At 36.0% G+C, this 13,580-nt stretch overlaps 1 protein-coding gene across 2 annotated transcripts in view; it reads left to right on the top strand.

Annotated features, from left to right (window-relative positions):
- TMCC1 (transmembrane and coiled-coil domain family 1) overlaps positions 1-13,580 on the top strand; it is a 307,939-nt gene that overhangs the window by 107,157 nt on the left and 187,202 nt on the right. For both annotated transcript variants that reach the window (XM_056804693.1, XM_056804695.1), the window contains 2 exons: positions 3,483-3,539; positions 7,946-8,667. In XM_056804693.1, coding sequence (XP_056660671.1) covers positions 8,110-8,667 — 558 coding nt within the window. In that variant the 5' untranslated portion in view covers positions 3,483-3,539; positions 7,946-8,109. The remainder of the gene's footprint in view (positions 1-3,482; positions 3,540-7,945; positions 8,668-13,580) is intronic.

The following is a 13,580-nucleotide window of genomic DNA, read 5'->3' as shown; positions in this document are numbered from 1 at the left end:
TGGGATAAAAAAGATTTATTAATTAGGAGTTGAAGAAACAACCACTTTACCAGTCTCTAAGTAGTTCTCTAAAGCCATATTTCAGTTGTTCATCCTTGCCTGGAGATGCCCCTGCATTTTCAAATGCCATGCCATGCCAAGCCAACAGAGGGCAAGCTCTGCCTAGTGTGAAAGCTTCACATACAAGTCCAGTAACAAGCTGTGGGGCTTAGCCTATCTAGCTGCCAAGGCCCTTATCACCAAAAGAAGGCTAGTGAGGATCAGGTGAGAAAATTTCTGTCCATAACAACTTCTAAAAACTATTGTCTAAGGTTCAGAGGAGTTATGATCTGTGTGAACATGCCCACAGGGATGAAATTATTTTTTTTGTGTGTTTTGAAGTTTAATAACTGTCTTTTATAGCTTTTCTCTGTCCCTGCATGGCCTCCTAATTTGTATTATATTTATCTAAAGAAATGTTATCATTTCTACTGGACTGTAATCTCCACAAAGCAAAAAGGTTTATTATACTTAGCCATGTGGAATATTGTGTGGTCTTAGAGGTTCACTGTGTCATCTAAAGTTCCTTTCAATTCATCATTAAGCATATAAATAGGCTTACCTGTGTTCCAGGAATTACCTATGTTCCAGGAATTGTACTATATTCATATAGCTGTTCTGAATTTAGTAAATTCTAATCTAGGGGACAAATTCATACTTCATAGACGTGTCTCTGACAAAGAACTTGATCCTCTCATTGCTAGTCAGTCCCTCCACACTGTGATTGAGTCTATCCCCTCCTACCTTTTCCAGCAGATTTCAATCCTAATCATGATATGCTTTCCCCAGTCCCTCCTTTTCTCTTTCTCTCTCTCATCTTTTTTTTTTTAAACTCTTACCCTCTGTCTTAGAATTAATACTATTTATTGGTTCTAAGGGAGAAGAGCAGTAAGGGCTAGGCAATGAGGGTTAAGTGACTTGCCCAAGGTCAAATGGTTAGGATGTGTCTGAAGCCACATTTAAACCCAGGACCTCTCCTCTCTAGGTCTGGGTCTGACTCTCCATCTACTGAGCCACCAAGATGCCTCCTTCTCTCTCAAATCTTAAACTTTTGTCCTTAAACATACCTGACAGGCCCACTCTATACCCTTTAAGAAAAAAGGAGGAAAGGAAAGAAATCTTTTCACTAGATCCTGTTATCAAGTTATTCCCTGTATATCCTCTTTTTTTCCTGTCTAAACTTGAAAAAACTGTTTATACTCAGTAGTCTTCTCATTCTCTTTTCAGCTCTTTCCCTTTGGCTTTTAGTCTTATTATTCAAACAGAGCTCTTTCTCCACTGTCTTTGTTGCTGTCTTTGATGATCTTTTCTTGTCCTATATGCTGCATTTGGTGCTCTTAACCACCACCTGCTCCTAAATACTCTTTTCACTCTGTGCTTTCCTGACTTTTTTTTTTTGCTTGTTTCTTCTATTTTGACTGTCCTTGTGGACACGCTTCCTAATTGTGAGTTTCCCCTGTGATTGTGCCCAAGGCCCACTTCTCTTGGCCCTCTCTACCAGAGATTCTTTTTTTTTTTAACCCTCACCTTCCATCCTAGTATCAATACTGTGTATTGATTCTAAGGCAGAATAGTGCTAAGAGCTAGGCAATAGGGGTTAAGTGACTTGCCCAAGGTCACACGGCTAAGACATGTCTAATGACACATTTGAAGCCAGGACCTCCTGGCTTTAAAAATATTTTGATACTGGCATTTCAGCATCATTGTTTTTCTTTGTAAACCTGTTTTTTATTTTGTGTGTTTATTCTGAGAAGGTATCCTTAGACTTTTAAAGGATCTATAACATAAAGAAATTTAAGAATTCCTGCTCTGTATTTGCTCTTTAGGTCACCTCATTGATGCCCATCATTTCTCAAATATTACTAGACCTCTAGATAAACAGATGTCTAGCTATATATGTATCACCCCTTCTTATATTTATCAAATTAATTTTTAAAAAATTCAAGTATGAGATTTTAGTTTACACTCTAATTTCTTAATAAATTTCACTCTATTCTGTTGTAAAATCTTTTTGGATGTCAACTTTGCCATCCAACATATTAGCATCATGTCATCTCTAAGTTTGAGAAAGGTATCATCTTCATTAGATTTCTCCTTTCCAAATTATCCTTAAGCCATTAATAACCATTCTTCAGGTCTGACCATACAAACTGATTCTGAATACACTTCTCTTTTCCAAAAGAATTTCATGTGCATCTTTGCTAAAATATAAGTAAACTATTAAAGCTAATCTCTAGAGAACCTGTTAAAATGAAAAAAGAAAAAGAAAAGAGGGTAGCCTGGTATGACCTGTTATTGATGAGGCCAGGCTGGCTTTTTGTGATTAGCTTTCTGGTTTGTAGTAGGCATTTAATGCATGCTGCTGAGTTTGTTGGATTAACCTTTTAGGTCCTCAGTTTCCTCATCTCTTAAATGATAGATCCTTAAGGTCTCTTCCAACTTTTATATTCTATAAATACTGAAAGAATTTCCTCTCTTCCAAAGATTGCAAATAGCTCATTGTCAGGGACAGATTTGAACCTCTGGAGATCCTTCATTGTGTTGATAGGTTTTAAGTCTAAGCAAAATTTGGAAACTATATGCCCTTAGATTTCTTGGCCACAGAAAGCTAATGTTAATTGACTTCTCATAAAGAAAAAAATTATTGGTCTCAATATATGGTTCATCAGACCTGACTTTTATAAAACCTAAATGCAACCTGAAATGAGTATTGGATTTGGTGTGGGGGGGGGAATGGGAGGTGGGGGTGGGAGATGGGAGGTGGGGGTGGGTTTAGATTGTATATATTTTTCCTTTTTAACGAGATCTCATTTTAGATCAGAATGTTGGGACACCTATAAAGGGATAAATTTTAATAGGGATCAGTGTTGGGTACTGTAGTTTGTTTTAGAGGAATTGACTTCACAATTACCAAGCAGATGGGGTGAACAGTATTTATTTTGGGGAAATGAGTCTTTTAATGTGAGGTGAACTGTATTCAGTCCAATATGGTAAATGCCTAGATGTCACAGCTAACAGAATTACTGGCAGAATTGGCATTAAAAATTAAAAAAAAAATACTGAGTTCTTATCACTTCTGACTATGTATTATGTTATAGGCCTACCTTATTTCTTCTGAGTCCCAGTATGGTGCAAATTATTACCAGAAATTGAAGAAACCAAATATACAAAATTGTCAGTCATTTAGAAAATATTGATGGATAAAATCTTGTAACTTTTCAAATGCTTGTTTTGCATTTTATTACAATTTGATTTAAGAGTGGAATTAGCAAACCCCCATTTGGTAGCAACCACTATATTGTGATGTTTTTTTTTAAAGGCCATGTTAACTTTTATTTACTTCTCTTATTGTTGAGAGATGGTTGCTTACTTCTTTCAAGTTAATGCAACTTTTATTTTTGTTCACGTTCTTTCTTCCTCCTAATACTTTGTTTGTTTTCCAGCTTCCTGTCTTAAGAGGATCCTTGCACATTGGTTATGCTTAAGAAAAAGTGATGGAGGCAAGTATCAGCTCTTTGCAGTCTGTGGAGTTGTTCTGATTATATTTCTGGGAGGATCAAATTGGTCCAAAAGAGCAGCAATTGTCCTTTTAAAGAAAAAGTTGGCATTTATTTTGGAATGGCTTCTGTAGAATACTCCACTCAGAACTGATAGAATAAAAAAAACACACACACAAAAACGTTCATTTTGTTACTTAGTATCATTGAGTTTTGTTGCTGGCCAAAATAAAAAAGTATTTTTGTTTCCCATGTGTGAGCAAAAGTGTTAAGTTATTCAGTTGTTTGGTACAAAATTATAGTGAATGAATGCATTTTGAACGTTGCCTTAAATTTTTTCTTGGTGAAATTGGGCCAGTGCTTTAAAAGCTGCAAAAAATTCTGGCATTTTTAAGTAGCTCTTATACTCCAATCCACAATGATTAGTCTGCTTAGAACTTTCATACCCAAAAGAAAAGGCTAACATGACATTTCACTACAAAGACAATTGTAGTGGAATCATTGGGCTTATAACTGTTTTCAAAAAAGCATTCTTGGCTTTCCATTTGGTCTTGTGTTCTCAAACTGAGAATCTGTCACTTTAAATACATTTACTCTGAGGAAATCTTAACCTTCTGTGCAACAATGATAGCAGGACAGTTTGGAAAATTGAAGCGGGGAGGCTGGAAAAAAAATGTGCATTCTTTAATTGTTCACAGTTTGACTTTTAAGTCTTCCAGCTGTCAAGTGAATATTTCTTGTAGTAATTCTGCCCCCAGTACCCTTGGAGGATGACATTCAACCTTTTCTTAATATTTTTGCTTATTTATAAAGTCATTGTTTTAGACAGTTTTTAAAAAATCTTTTGTACCGGAAGAAAGTTTAACTATCTTCAGAATGTTTATTCACTCCTTCCCATCTGTCCCTGAATCATAAGGCTAGTATAGCTCACAACTATGAACACTAGTAAGTTTGGAGAATTATAATAATGTCATATAGATAATATTTTGTTATTGTTTTTTCTTAAAATTAATAAGATTTCCCCCATAGTCTGATTTTATGGCTCAACCCAGTTTCTTTCGGGAATTTAGGAACTGTGAACCAATGCTACTTTGCATGGCTGTGAAAAATCTTGCCTTCAGCATTCCTGTCATCATTATTCTGCTAATTGATTTTTGTTGCAGAAGCAAAGATAATAAATGCAAGCCTTTGCTAAGAAATTTATTTTTTCCTTTCCCTAGTTTGCCTCTAGAATTTTGGCATCTTTTTTCTTGAAAGCAATAGTTATAAATACACTAATGAATTTTTTAAATTCCTATAATTAGGTTGGGAACTCATTATTAAGAAAGGACTGAAATCTGTTTTCTCTGTAAGAAACAGGTCACTTTATCTAAGAAACAAAATTTGTTAAACTAATGAATTTACTATACTTTCTTCTAGGCAAGTGATTTAAGCATTTTGTCACTTGACACTGCTCCATTAATTAAGGCATTGTTTTATCTGATTCAGAATCTTATCTTTTAGAATTTTTCTTTCAGATGGAAAATTATGTGGATTATCTTGCTGTTCTGACACTGTTAATTCTAGCAATCCTATCGGTACACTCACTTTCTGTACCTTTAAATTCATCTCTGTCCTGGCCTAGTAACTAAATAGTACAGCTTTGAAGTTAAGTACTCTTACTTGGATTATACTTAGCTATACTTAGCCTCATGTCTTTAACCAGCTCAAAGTGTTTTGCCAGTTAGAAATAATCTAATAACTATTTATTGATGTAAAAATTTAGGAGGTAAGGTAAGCATAATTCTAGATACATACTTAGTAGTAGTCTCTCGGTAGCCGAGGATGACGATTGTCTTTGTGCGTTTTCATCTATGATAGATCAGTGTGCACAAAGACACTTGTGCGTGAAGGAGATTTAAGTGGAAAAGTCGATGCACAGAGACAGTCCCACTCTCTCGGCGTTGGAAGCCTGGGTCCAGTGGCACGAAAAATCATTACATACTATTATATTAATAAACTCCCTATCTATAGGGAGCCCCAGAAAATCTCAATAGAAATTTAGTCCTTTGTTGGCTTGAAGTAGTAGTTATTAACCTCACGAATTATTCACATTGCTTTCTGGACTTTGCCTTACATACTCACTCATCAGAAAAAATTGCATGTGTGTATATAAGCACACCCTGAAATGAAGGAAAATCTAAAAGTAGCAAGTAATATAGCAATATTTTAGTGGGACCAGAAGTCTTGGGGAGAAATTGTGAAGTATTTTCTTTACCTCCTGGCTCCATGGCCATTGCTGAATCCTTCCCTTGCCCCCTGCCTCATGTGAGAAAGCAGGAAAATCTTAATGACATAGGGAGGAATTTTTCCAGTTCTGCCTTCCTTAATTTCTTCTGCTTCTTCGTATCTCAAAAGAAATGTGGCAGTTGGGGGGAAGAATATATGAGAAGGCTTGGGCAATGTAGGTGGCTTATCAGTTGGTGGACTTGGAGTCAGGAAGACTTGAATTCAGATCTGGCCCAAGATACTTAATACCTGTTTGATCCTGGGCAAATCACTGAACTTCTGTTTTTCCTCAGTTTCCTTAAATGTAAAATGGGGATAATAACAGCTCCTACTCCCATGATTGTTGTGAGGATAAAATGAGATATTTTTATAAATGCTTAGCATAGCACAATGTTTAGCACGTAGTAGGTACCATATGTTGTTGTTATCATTAATGTTAATTGTAGTGCTATGTTTTTATAATATCGGGAGGTAATTGTGGAACAATTATACCTCTTTACATGTGAACCACAGTAGTTAAAAAGGGTTGTTTACAATGCCAATTCCATTTCCCCCTGTTGCATTTCAGCATGCTGAAAGCTATGTGTTTGGTGCCTAAGCATTGGGACCTTAATGGAGTCTCTCAGAGACCCACACCATACAAATAAGGTCCCTGATTGGAACAATGTAGCTGAGAACTTGATTTGAAAGTAGGAGATAGAAAAGTGGGGAGACATTCATTCTTCCTTCAGTAGTTTAGAAAAAGGAGGGTTAAATTTCTCAGTTTCTACAGATTGATTGTTTTCACTCCAGGCCTGGCAACAATGGAACTGTTAGGGGGTCTGAGTGAGACATGTATTCAGTTTGACACATGTTATTACATTATCCAGAAAATATCAAAGTGAGGAACGAATGCTAGATTACTAATTTGTTCAGGCATCTCAGCAAGCTAGATAATGTTTCAGTTGATAGATATGATACCTGGTCTTCACAGAACTTAAAGCAAAACTTTATTTTAAGTAAAGTTAAAGTTTTGAGATGCCCAACATGATTGCAGGAAAACTATGGAAATCAAAACTTCCTAAAATCAGCTATGTGATAGTTTGCTTTCCAGCATTATATTACATAAGGATGATTAAAGTGAATGTCTAGCCTGAATATGTATTATTACATTTCTAATGGCACCTGGTTTTACCTGCATTATTGCTGCTTCATGCTCAAATTGACAAGTTATTTTTGCAGTTGTGGGTTATATATTTCCACCAGCATCAATGGAAATGTATACCTTCTGCAAAGATTAAACAATGTATTTTTGCTTATAATGTCAGTAACTTCTGGCAGCTTAGCTAACCTTACATTTCCGTTTCCTATCTTTCATATCAACATATATTTTACAGTTTACTATTCCTTTTCCTCTATGATACTTTCCTACTCAGTCCCATTCACTTGGTTACTTTCTTTCCTTTAAGCCTTTTGTGGATGTGGAAGTAGCTTCTGTCAGACATAACAGTGTGCTAGTCTAAAAGAAAAGGGCTTTTTACAACCCTCTTTATCAAATAACTGGTGGTAATTGAAGGTCTATTATCTCTGGAGGCTCATGCAGCCTGGACCATTAAGTAATATGGTACAAAGAAAAGTCTTTTGTGCAACAGGCAAGATTTTTATTTCTTTATCTGCTTTCACATGTTCACATATTTTCTATCTTTTAATCTATTCAGCTGACATGGCATATTTGATAATTAATTACAGTTATGATTGGAGAGGTTTCTGTTTAAATTAAATATATACCTATTATGGATAATTTAATCCACTTGACTTCATGAGGTAGTTTTTCTTTCAGCTACTCTTATGTCATAAACACTTGAAATGGTCCCTCTACTATCTAGTTCTCCACAAATTAAAAAGAGAAAATACTTTTAATGTTGCTCTTTGCTCCCACCCCGCTTTTGCTTTGGGCCTTTTCTCTTGTGCTAGAGAATAGATAGCTTTTTCATAATTTCATCATATGCAATTTGGAAATCTATTATTTAATCTCTTGATTAAGGATGGCTTGGTGATAATACACATTATTTTTGGCAAGTAGCATGTTTATATTTTAATTTAACCGAGTAGTTTTTTGCATGGATTTATAATATCAGCTTTTTTTTTTTTTTAAACATTAGATAAGCATGAGATCTCCGTCGCACAGCTGCATGTGTAGTCACAGTTGAAGCAGTTGCCCACCTAATTGGTTGACAGTATTGATGTGTATTAAACAAAAAACAATTTAAAGACAGGCAACATCTGTATTTATGAGTTTGCAAATAAGCCTAGTCAGAGTGTGCTGATGGAGCCTTCTGGCAATGAACAGTTATATGATGACCCAGATCCTGGAGGCAAATCCCAAGATCCAGAGACCAGAAAGGCACCTGAAGCAGAGCAGAAATTGTCTAAAATGACCCACAATGCTTTGGAGAACATTAACGTGATTGGCCAAGGCTTGAAGCACCTCTTCCAACACCAGCGCAGGAGATCTTCAGTGTCTCCTCATGATGTGCAGCAAGTCCAGGCTGATGTGGAGCCTGAGATGGATCTGGAAAGCCAGAGCTCCTGTGCTGACATTGATGGTGTCTCCACCCATCCTACAGCTCTGAATCGAGTACTGCAGCAGATCCGCGTGCCCCCTAAGATGAAGAGAGGCACCAGCTTACATAGCAGACGGGGCAAACCAGATGCCCCAAAGGGCAGCCCTCAGATCAACCGCAAATCTGGCCAAGAGATCCCCATGGTGGCACAGTCAGGCCGGCCTCGGTCATCTTCTACTACGGATTCTCCCACCAGCTCTGCTGCGGTGGAGATAGCCTGTGCTGCATACCTTCCTGGAGAAGAGACAGCTACAGAGCGGGTGAGTTAGCCTTGCTTTGTTGTCATTCCTTTTGTTTGCTAGTTTCCAGGCAAGTTTTCTTTGGTGGGGGCGGTATTTCTTTGTAATCTGATGTAATTTTGTAAACTGGTGAAATATACTTTTGCTTCTAGCTAAATAAGTAGAATAGACAAGGACTGATTTTCAGGTTTCTTTCTTACTTTTTCCAGTATTTGACTGATTTGTACCTGACTATAAAAACTAGAGTTATAGGTAGTTCAAAATGGTTAGTGATGGTTACCAACTTTTTATTTACTAAAATTACTTACTTGTACAGTGTAGGAGCAGATAAAGGGTTTTGTTGTTGGGTCCATTTTTGCCAGTGAAAATGGCTTATATACAATTAGTGCATGCTGTGAACATAGATTTTCTATGTTCTGCATTTATACTTAAATGGCTTTCACTTTGCCATCTGTACTGAACCTGTGTCAACTTCCCTTGATATTTTTTGCCTTCAATAGCTAAGAAGCTACAGGGTAATAATTTTGAATTAAAGGATTGGCTTTTGTTATGTCCTATATGATGGGAGAAGTTTCACCTATATAAAGTATACAGCACAAATCCAGTATGTTCCTGCTAAATCTTAGTAATGCCTATACTTTAGGGATCAAATAGAAGCAAGTGAGTAAAATGACTGCATTTCTGAATTCATTATTTTTTTTAACCCTTACTTTCCATCTTAGAAGACTGTGTATTGGTTCCAAGGCAGAAGAGCAGTAAAAGCTAGGCAGTAGTGGTGCTAAGTGTTTTGCCTGGGTTCACACAGTTAGGAAGTGTCTGAGGCTAGGTTTGAACCTAGGACCTCCCATCTCCAGGCCTGATTCTCAATTTACCGAGTCACCTTGCTGCTTAAGTCATTCTTTTTGAATAAGGCTTTTGCCATATCTAAATTCATCATAACAGATGGGAAGTGCTGGAAGTTATTTGGTACCTCTGGTTGTCTTACCTCTGATTACATGAAAAAAAAAATGAATTCTGGTAGAAAATTTAATCAGGAAACTTTGTGGAAGCTAAAACATTTCTGTTGTGTGTAGAAAATCATAATTCAAATCAAATGAACAAAGATTTTATTCAATCAATGTATATTAAACTTGTTAAAATTAAGCACTTGCTATGTGCAAGGCAAGAGAGGCAATGCTATGTGGTGTGTAGAGGGCCTGCTTCAGAGTCAAGACATTATGGGTCCATTCTCTTCTCTTGTACACCCTGGCTTTGTCATCCTAGGTGTCACTTATCCTGTCTGTTCTGGACAACTTCTAAGACTTAGTTGCTTTTGATAACAGTGTATAAGTTATTGGAGGGAGTTTCCATATTAGTGCTCCCTTTTGATGACAGCATTCACAAATTTGGGTCAGAAGCAAGATTTGGGCAGGGCCTTGGTAGGCTCTTGCAGATATATAGGCAGAAATAGGACTTTGCTCCAGGAGCTTATGTTGGGTGCAAAGGAGGTGGAGGTGTATGTAGCATGGGCATAGACAAGTAAACACAAAAGCCATATAATGTAAATGCTAACTAATTTTGGGTAAAGAAGGGAACTTATTGAGGAAATCAGGAAAGGCCTTGTGTAGAGATGATAGTAACTGATCTGAGCTTTAAAGAAAGCTAGGGATTTGAGAAGTTGGACTGAGGGATGAGAACATGCTAGTCATGAGTAGCTTAGACAAAAGCAAGGAGGGAAAAGATGATGTCATTGTCAGGAAACAGCAGGTTAATAGCTAGAGTGTGAAAATGAGGGGAATGTACAAACACACTAGAAAGTCAGGGATGGAACAAATAGAAAAAGAACTCTGGGATTAAGTGGAAAGGGCTTCAGATTGAAGAAAATGTCTAGCCCTCTCTATGGTTGATTCCATGACTTAGAAGTACAGATAGTACTGTAGGCTCTTAACAATTGCTTGTTGACTTGCCTTTTTGTCTACTGTATTCATCTTTTCCTTGTGTGTTTGGTCTAATCCAGCTTCTTTGTCATTCAGAAGCATTTATTTTTCATTTCTCTATAAGCATGTCTTGGTCTGGGATCTTGCATCTGGCAAGTGTGGGACCCCTACTGGCCTTGATAATGAAATAATTAACTTTGTTAAAATTTTTTTTGAAAGGCTGTCTCTTTTTTTCATCTCTGCTGTCTTCCTTCTACTTGTTATCCTAAATGCCTTTGCTTCCATTCAATTGAATCTCTTTACATGCTTTTTTAAAGACTTGCTTTTCCTTCCTTTTCCATGAAAAAACCCATGGTTTCCATTCTCCTCCTCTGTAAGATTTTAATATATATATATGTGAATGAATGAATTTTTTTTACCTGTGGCTATCATACCTTTCTGCCAGGGAAATAGATTGTATTTCCTAAATAAATTTTATGCCCTTTTAGTCTCTTTGTGATAGCAGTTGATTTAATCATTTTGTCTAGGAAGCTTAACCTATTATAATTTGTATTAATGTACTTTCTCCATCCATCTCCCACTTTTCAAATGTAGTAACTTATTTAAATAGGCCATGTTTAAGTTGTTTTAGTTGTCTTATTTTCATTTTGATCTTTGCTTTTGTAGAGTAGAAGGTGTGACTGTGCATAACTAATTCAGAAATGACTCCCACATCATTAACAGCTTGTTTTCCTGCCTGTTAACATGTAATCACTTACATCTTTCATGATGACACTGGAGTATGCCATGTCCAGCATCTCCTGCTATTTTTTTTTTTCAGTTTGTAATCTCTTAATGGCTTTTCGTAACCAGTGATGGTTCACATATCTTATGAACTCCTTCCTTACTCTTTAACCCTATTTTCCAATAAATTTTTTTTTCATCCTTGCTTATTTCCATCTTTGCATTGAAATAAACAAAAATAGATTTTTATTTCATTTTTAAGGTTCTAAATTCCTTGTAGAATCTTACCAGCTTATCTTATGCAATAGATATTAAAGTTTCAGTTATTTTCATAGTGCCCTTTATGCAGATAATTTTGAGTATTATACTACAAAGTAATCAAATGTCATTGGGAATGTTACTTAAGGATGCCTAATGAAACTTCTTTTATTTACTGGTTTCTTTTATAGAGAGACCATCAAGAATGAGTTGACCATCTTAGTCAAATGTCCACTTGATTACTAGTGTAAGATTAAAATTAATATCCAATAACTCCAAGTATTATATTTTATAAGATTTACTAATAATTGCTTGAAGTAGAGGAAATAAAAAGACAAGAGTAAAGCCTGAGTAAAGAGCAGTTTTTCCCAACCGTGCTTGTGGAAGAAGAGAGAGCGAGGACAGGGTTACAGAAACTTTATCTCCAAAATATAAGGATGTAGCATGAGGACAAAAGTTGGATTCTGGGAAATGGAGTCCTAGAGTACACAATTCTAATTACACACTAGACAGGGACTTGTATTTAGACCATCAGAAGCTGTTACTGTTTATAGATGATCTTAAAAATAGGATTCTTAACTCCCTTTGCTCACCTTTCTGTCTCTCTGCCACTCTGCCTGAAAAAAATGGAAGGTTAATGGACAGGACGAGGATCATTTTGTATTTTTCTTTGATTCTTGGATTAAAAAGGCCAAAGAATGTATCACTAACTGGCTAGGCCATTGATGACAAGCCTCTGTATATTTAGTTAGTCTGTTCTTTCAGAAAGTTAGTATTCTACTTGAAGCCTTTAAAGTATGATTGAACCCCTTAGGGCTTGTACTTTGCTGGCAAAGCCTTCAAGGACCCAGGGTCACCTCCATGTCAGGATATGAGACATTGGACTTTATCCTAAGGATAAATTTTATCTACCAAAAATCTGTGAGTGAAAGACCTTTTAAGTTTGTTAAAATATTTCCTGTTTAAATATGCTATTTGAACAGAAGCTGATCGCTTCTTTATAGAAATGTTCTAAAGTAATTAATGAAACACATTAAAGCCCCCAAATGTCAAAGTTAAGGAATATTCTTTGTCATGGTGCCAAAAAATCCCTCAGAAAAGAGTTCAATGTATTGCCTTCCATGTATCCTTTAGACCAACGTCCATCTTTCCCACTTCCACTCTAGTTTATTCTGTATTCTGCTTGATGATAGCAGTTCTTCGCTTTGTCAGAAACAACATGCAACAGATCATCATTAAGGGCACATTATGTCTGATAGTAATAAAGGAAAGGGTATGTGATAGGACAATCAGGACATGTTAAGATCATTTTTCTTTCCTTTTATTTTTGTGATTACTAACTTCAAACCTGAAGAAAAACTGTATTAAAGTTCTTTATTTGCCAGAAATACTTGGCATGTAAAAGATTTTCTTTCCTTAACTTAGGAAAGTAATAATTTCTTAATTATTATAGCTATATGTTTTAGGTTGAGTTATCAGCAATTCCATTTAAATGACAAGAGCTTGCCTTTATGTTGTGCTTTAAAGTCTATTATAGTGCTTTACATTTACCTTTCCTTGTATCCCCAGTGCTTAATCATCATCATCTTAGGCACTTGAAAAATGTTTATTGATTGATTGGTTGATGCCTCATTTTAGCTCATAATAGTTATGGGAGACTGGGCTATTATTTTCTCTACTTTATAGATGGAAATATTCAGACACAGGCTAAGTGACTTGCTAAGAGTCACGCAGCTTGTTAGTATCCAAAGTCACATTTGAACTCAGATATTTATGATTCCAGGCCCAATTCTTTATGTTGTCTAGAGTTACTAACTGCTTTAAGAGTTCCCATTTTGTCTATAGAGGCAGGGAGAGATAGAAAGATTTAACTTTGTTCATGAAAATAATAAGTGTTTACTCAATTTGGAGTTTTCTGGAAAGTATTTACAAAGGGATCTTCTGTTGTTTTTTTTTTTTAAAGAACAAAAGACCACATTTTAACTTTAACCTTTCCTTTATAATATTGCCTTTTTCCTCGGTTAGCCTTTTAGTTGT

This window comes from Monodelphis domestica, chromosome 7 (assembly GCF_027887165.1).
Source record: "Monodelphis domestica isolate mMonDom1 chromosome 7, mMonDom1.pri, whole genome shotgun sequence".
Taxonomy (NCBI): domain Eukaryota; kingdom Metazoa; phylum Chordata; class Mammalia; order Didelphimorphia; family Didelphidae; genus Monodelphis; species Monodelphis domestica.
This window is presented reverse-complemented; position numbering and strand designations above follow the sequence as displayed.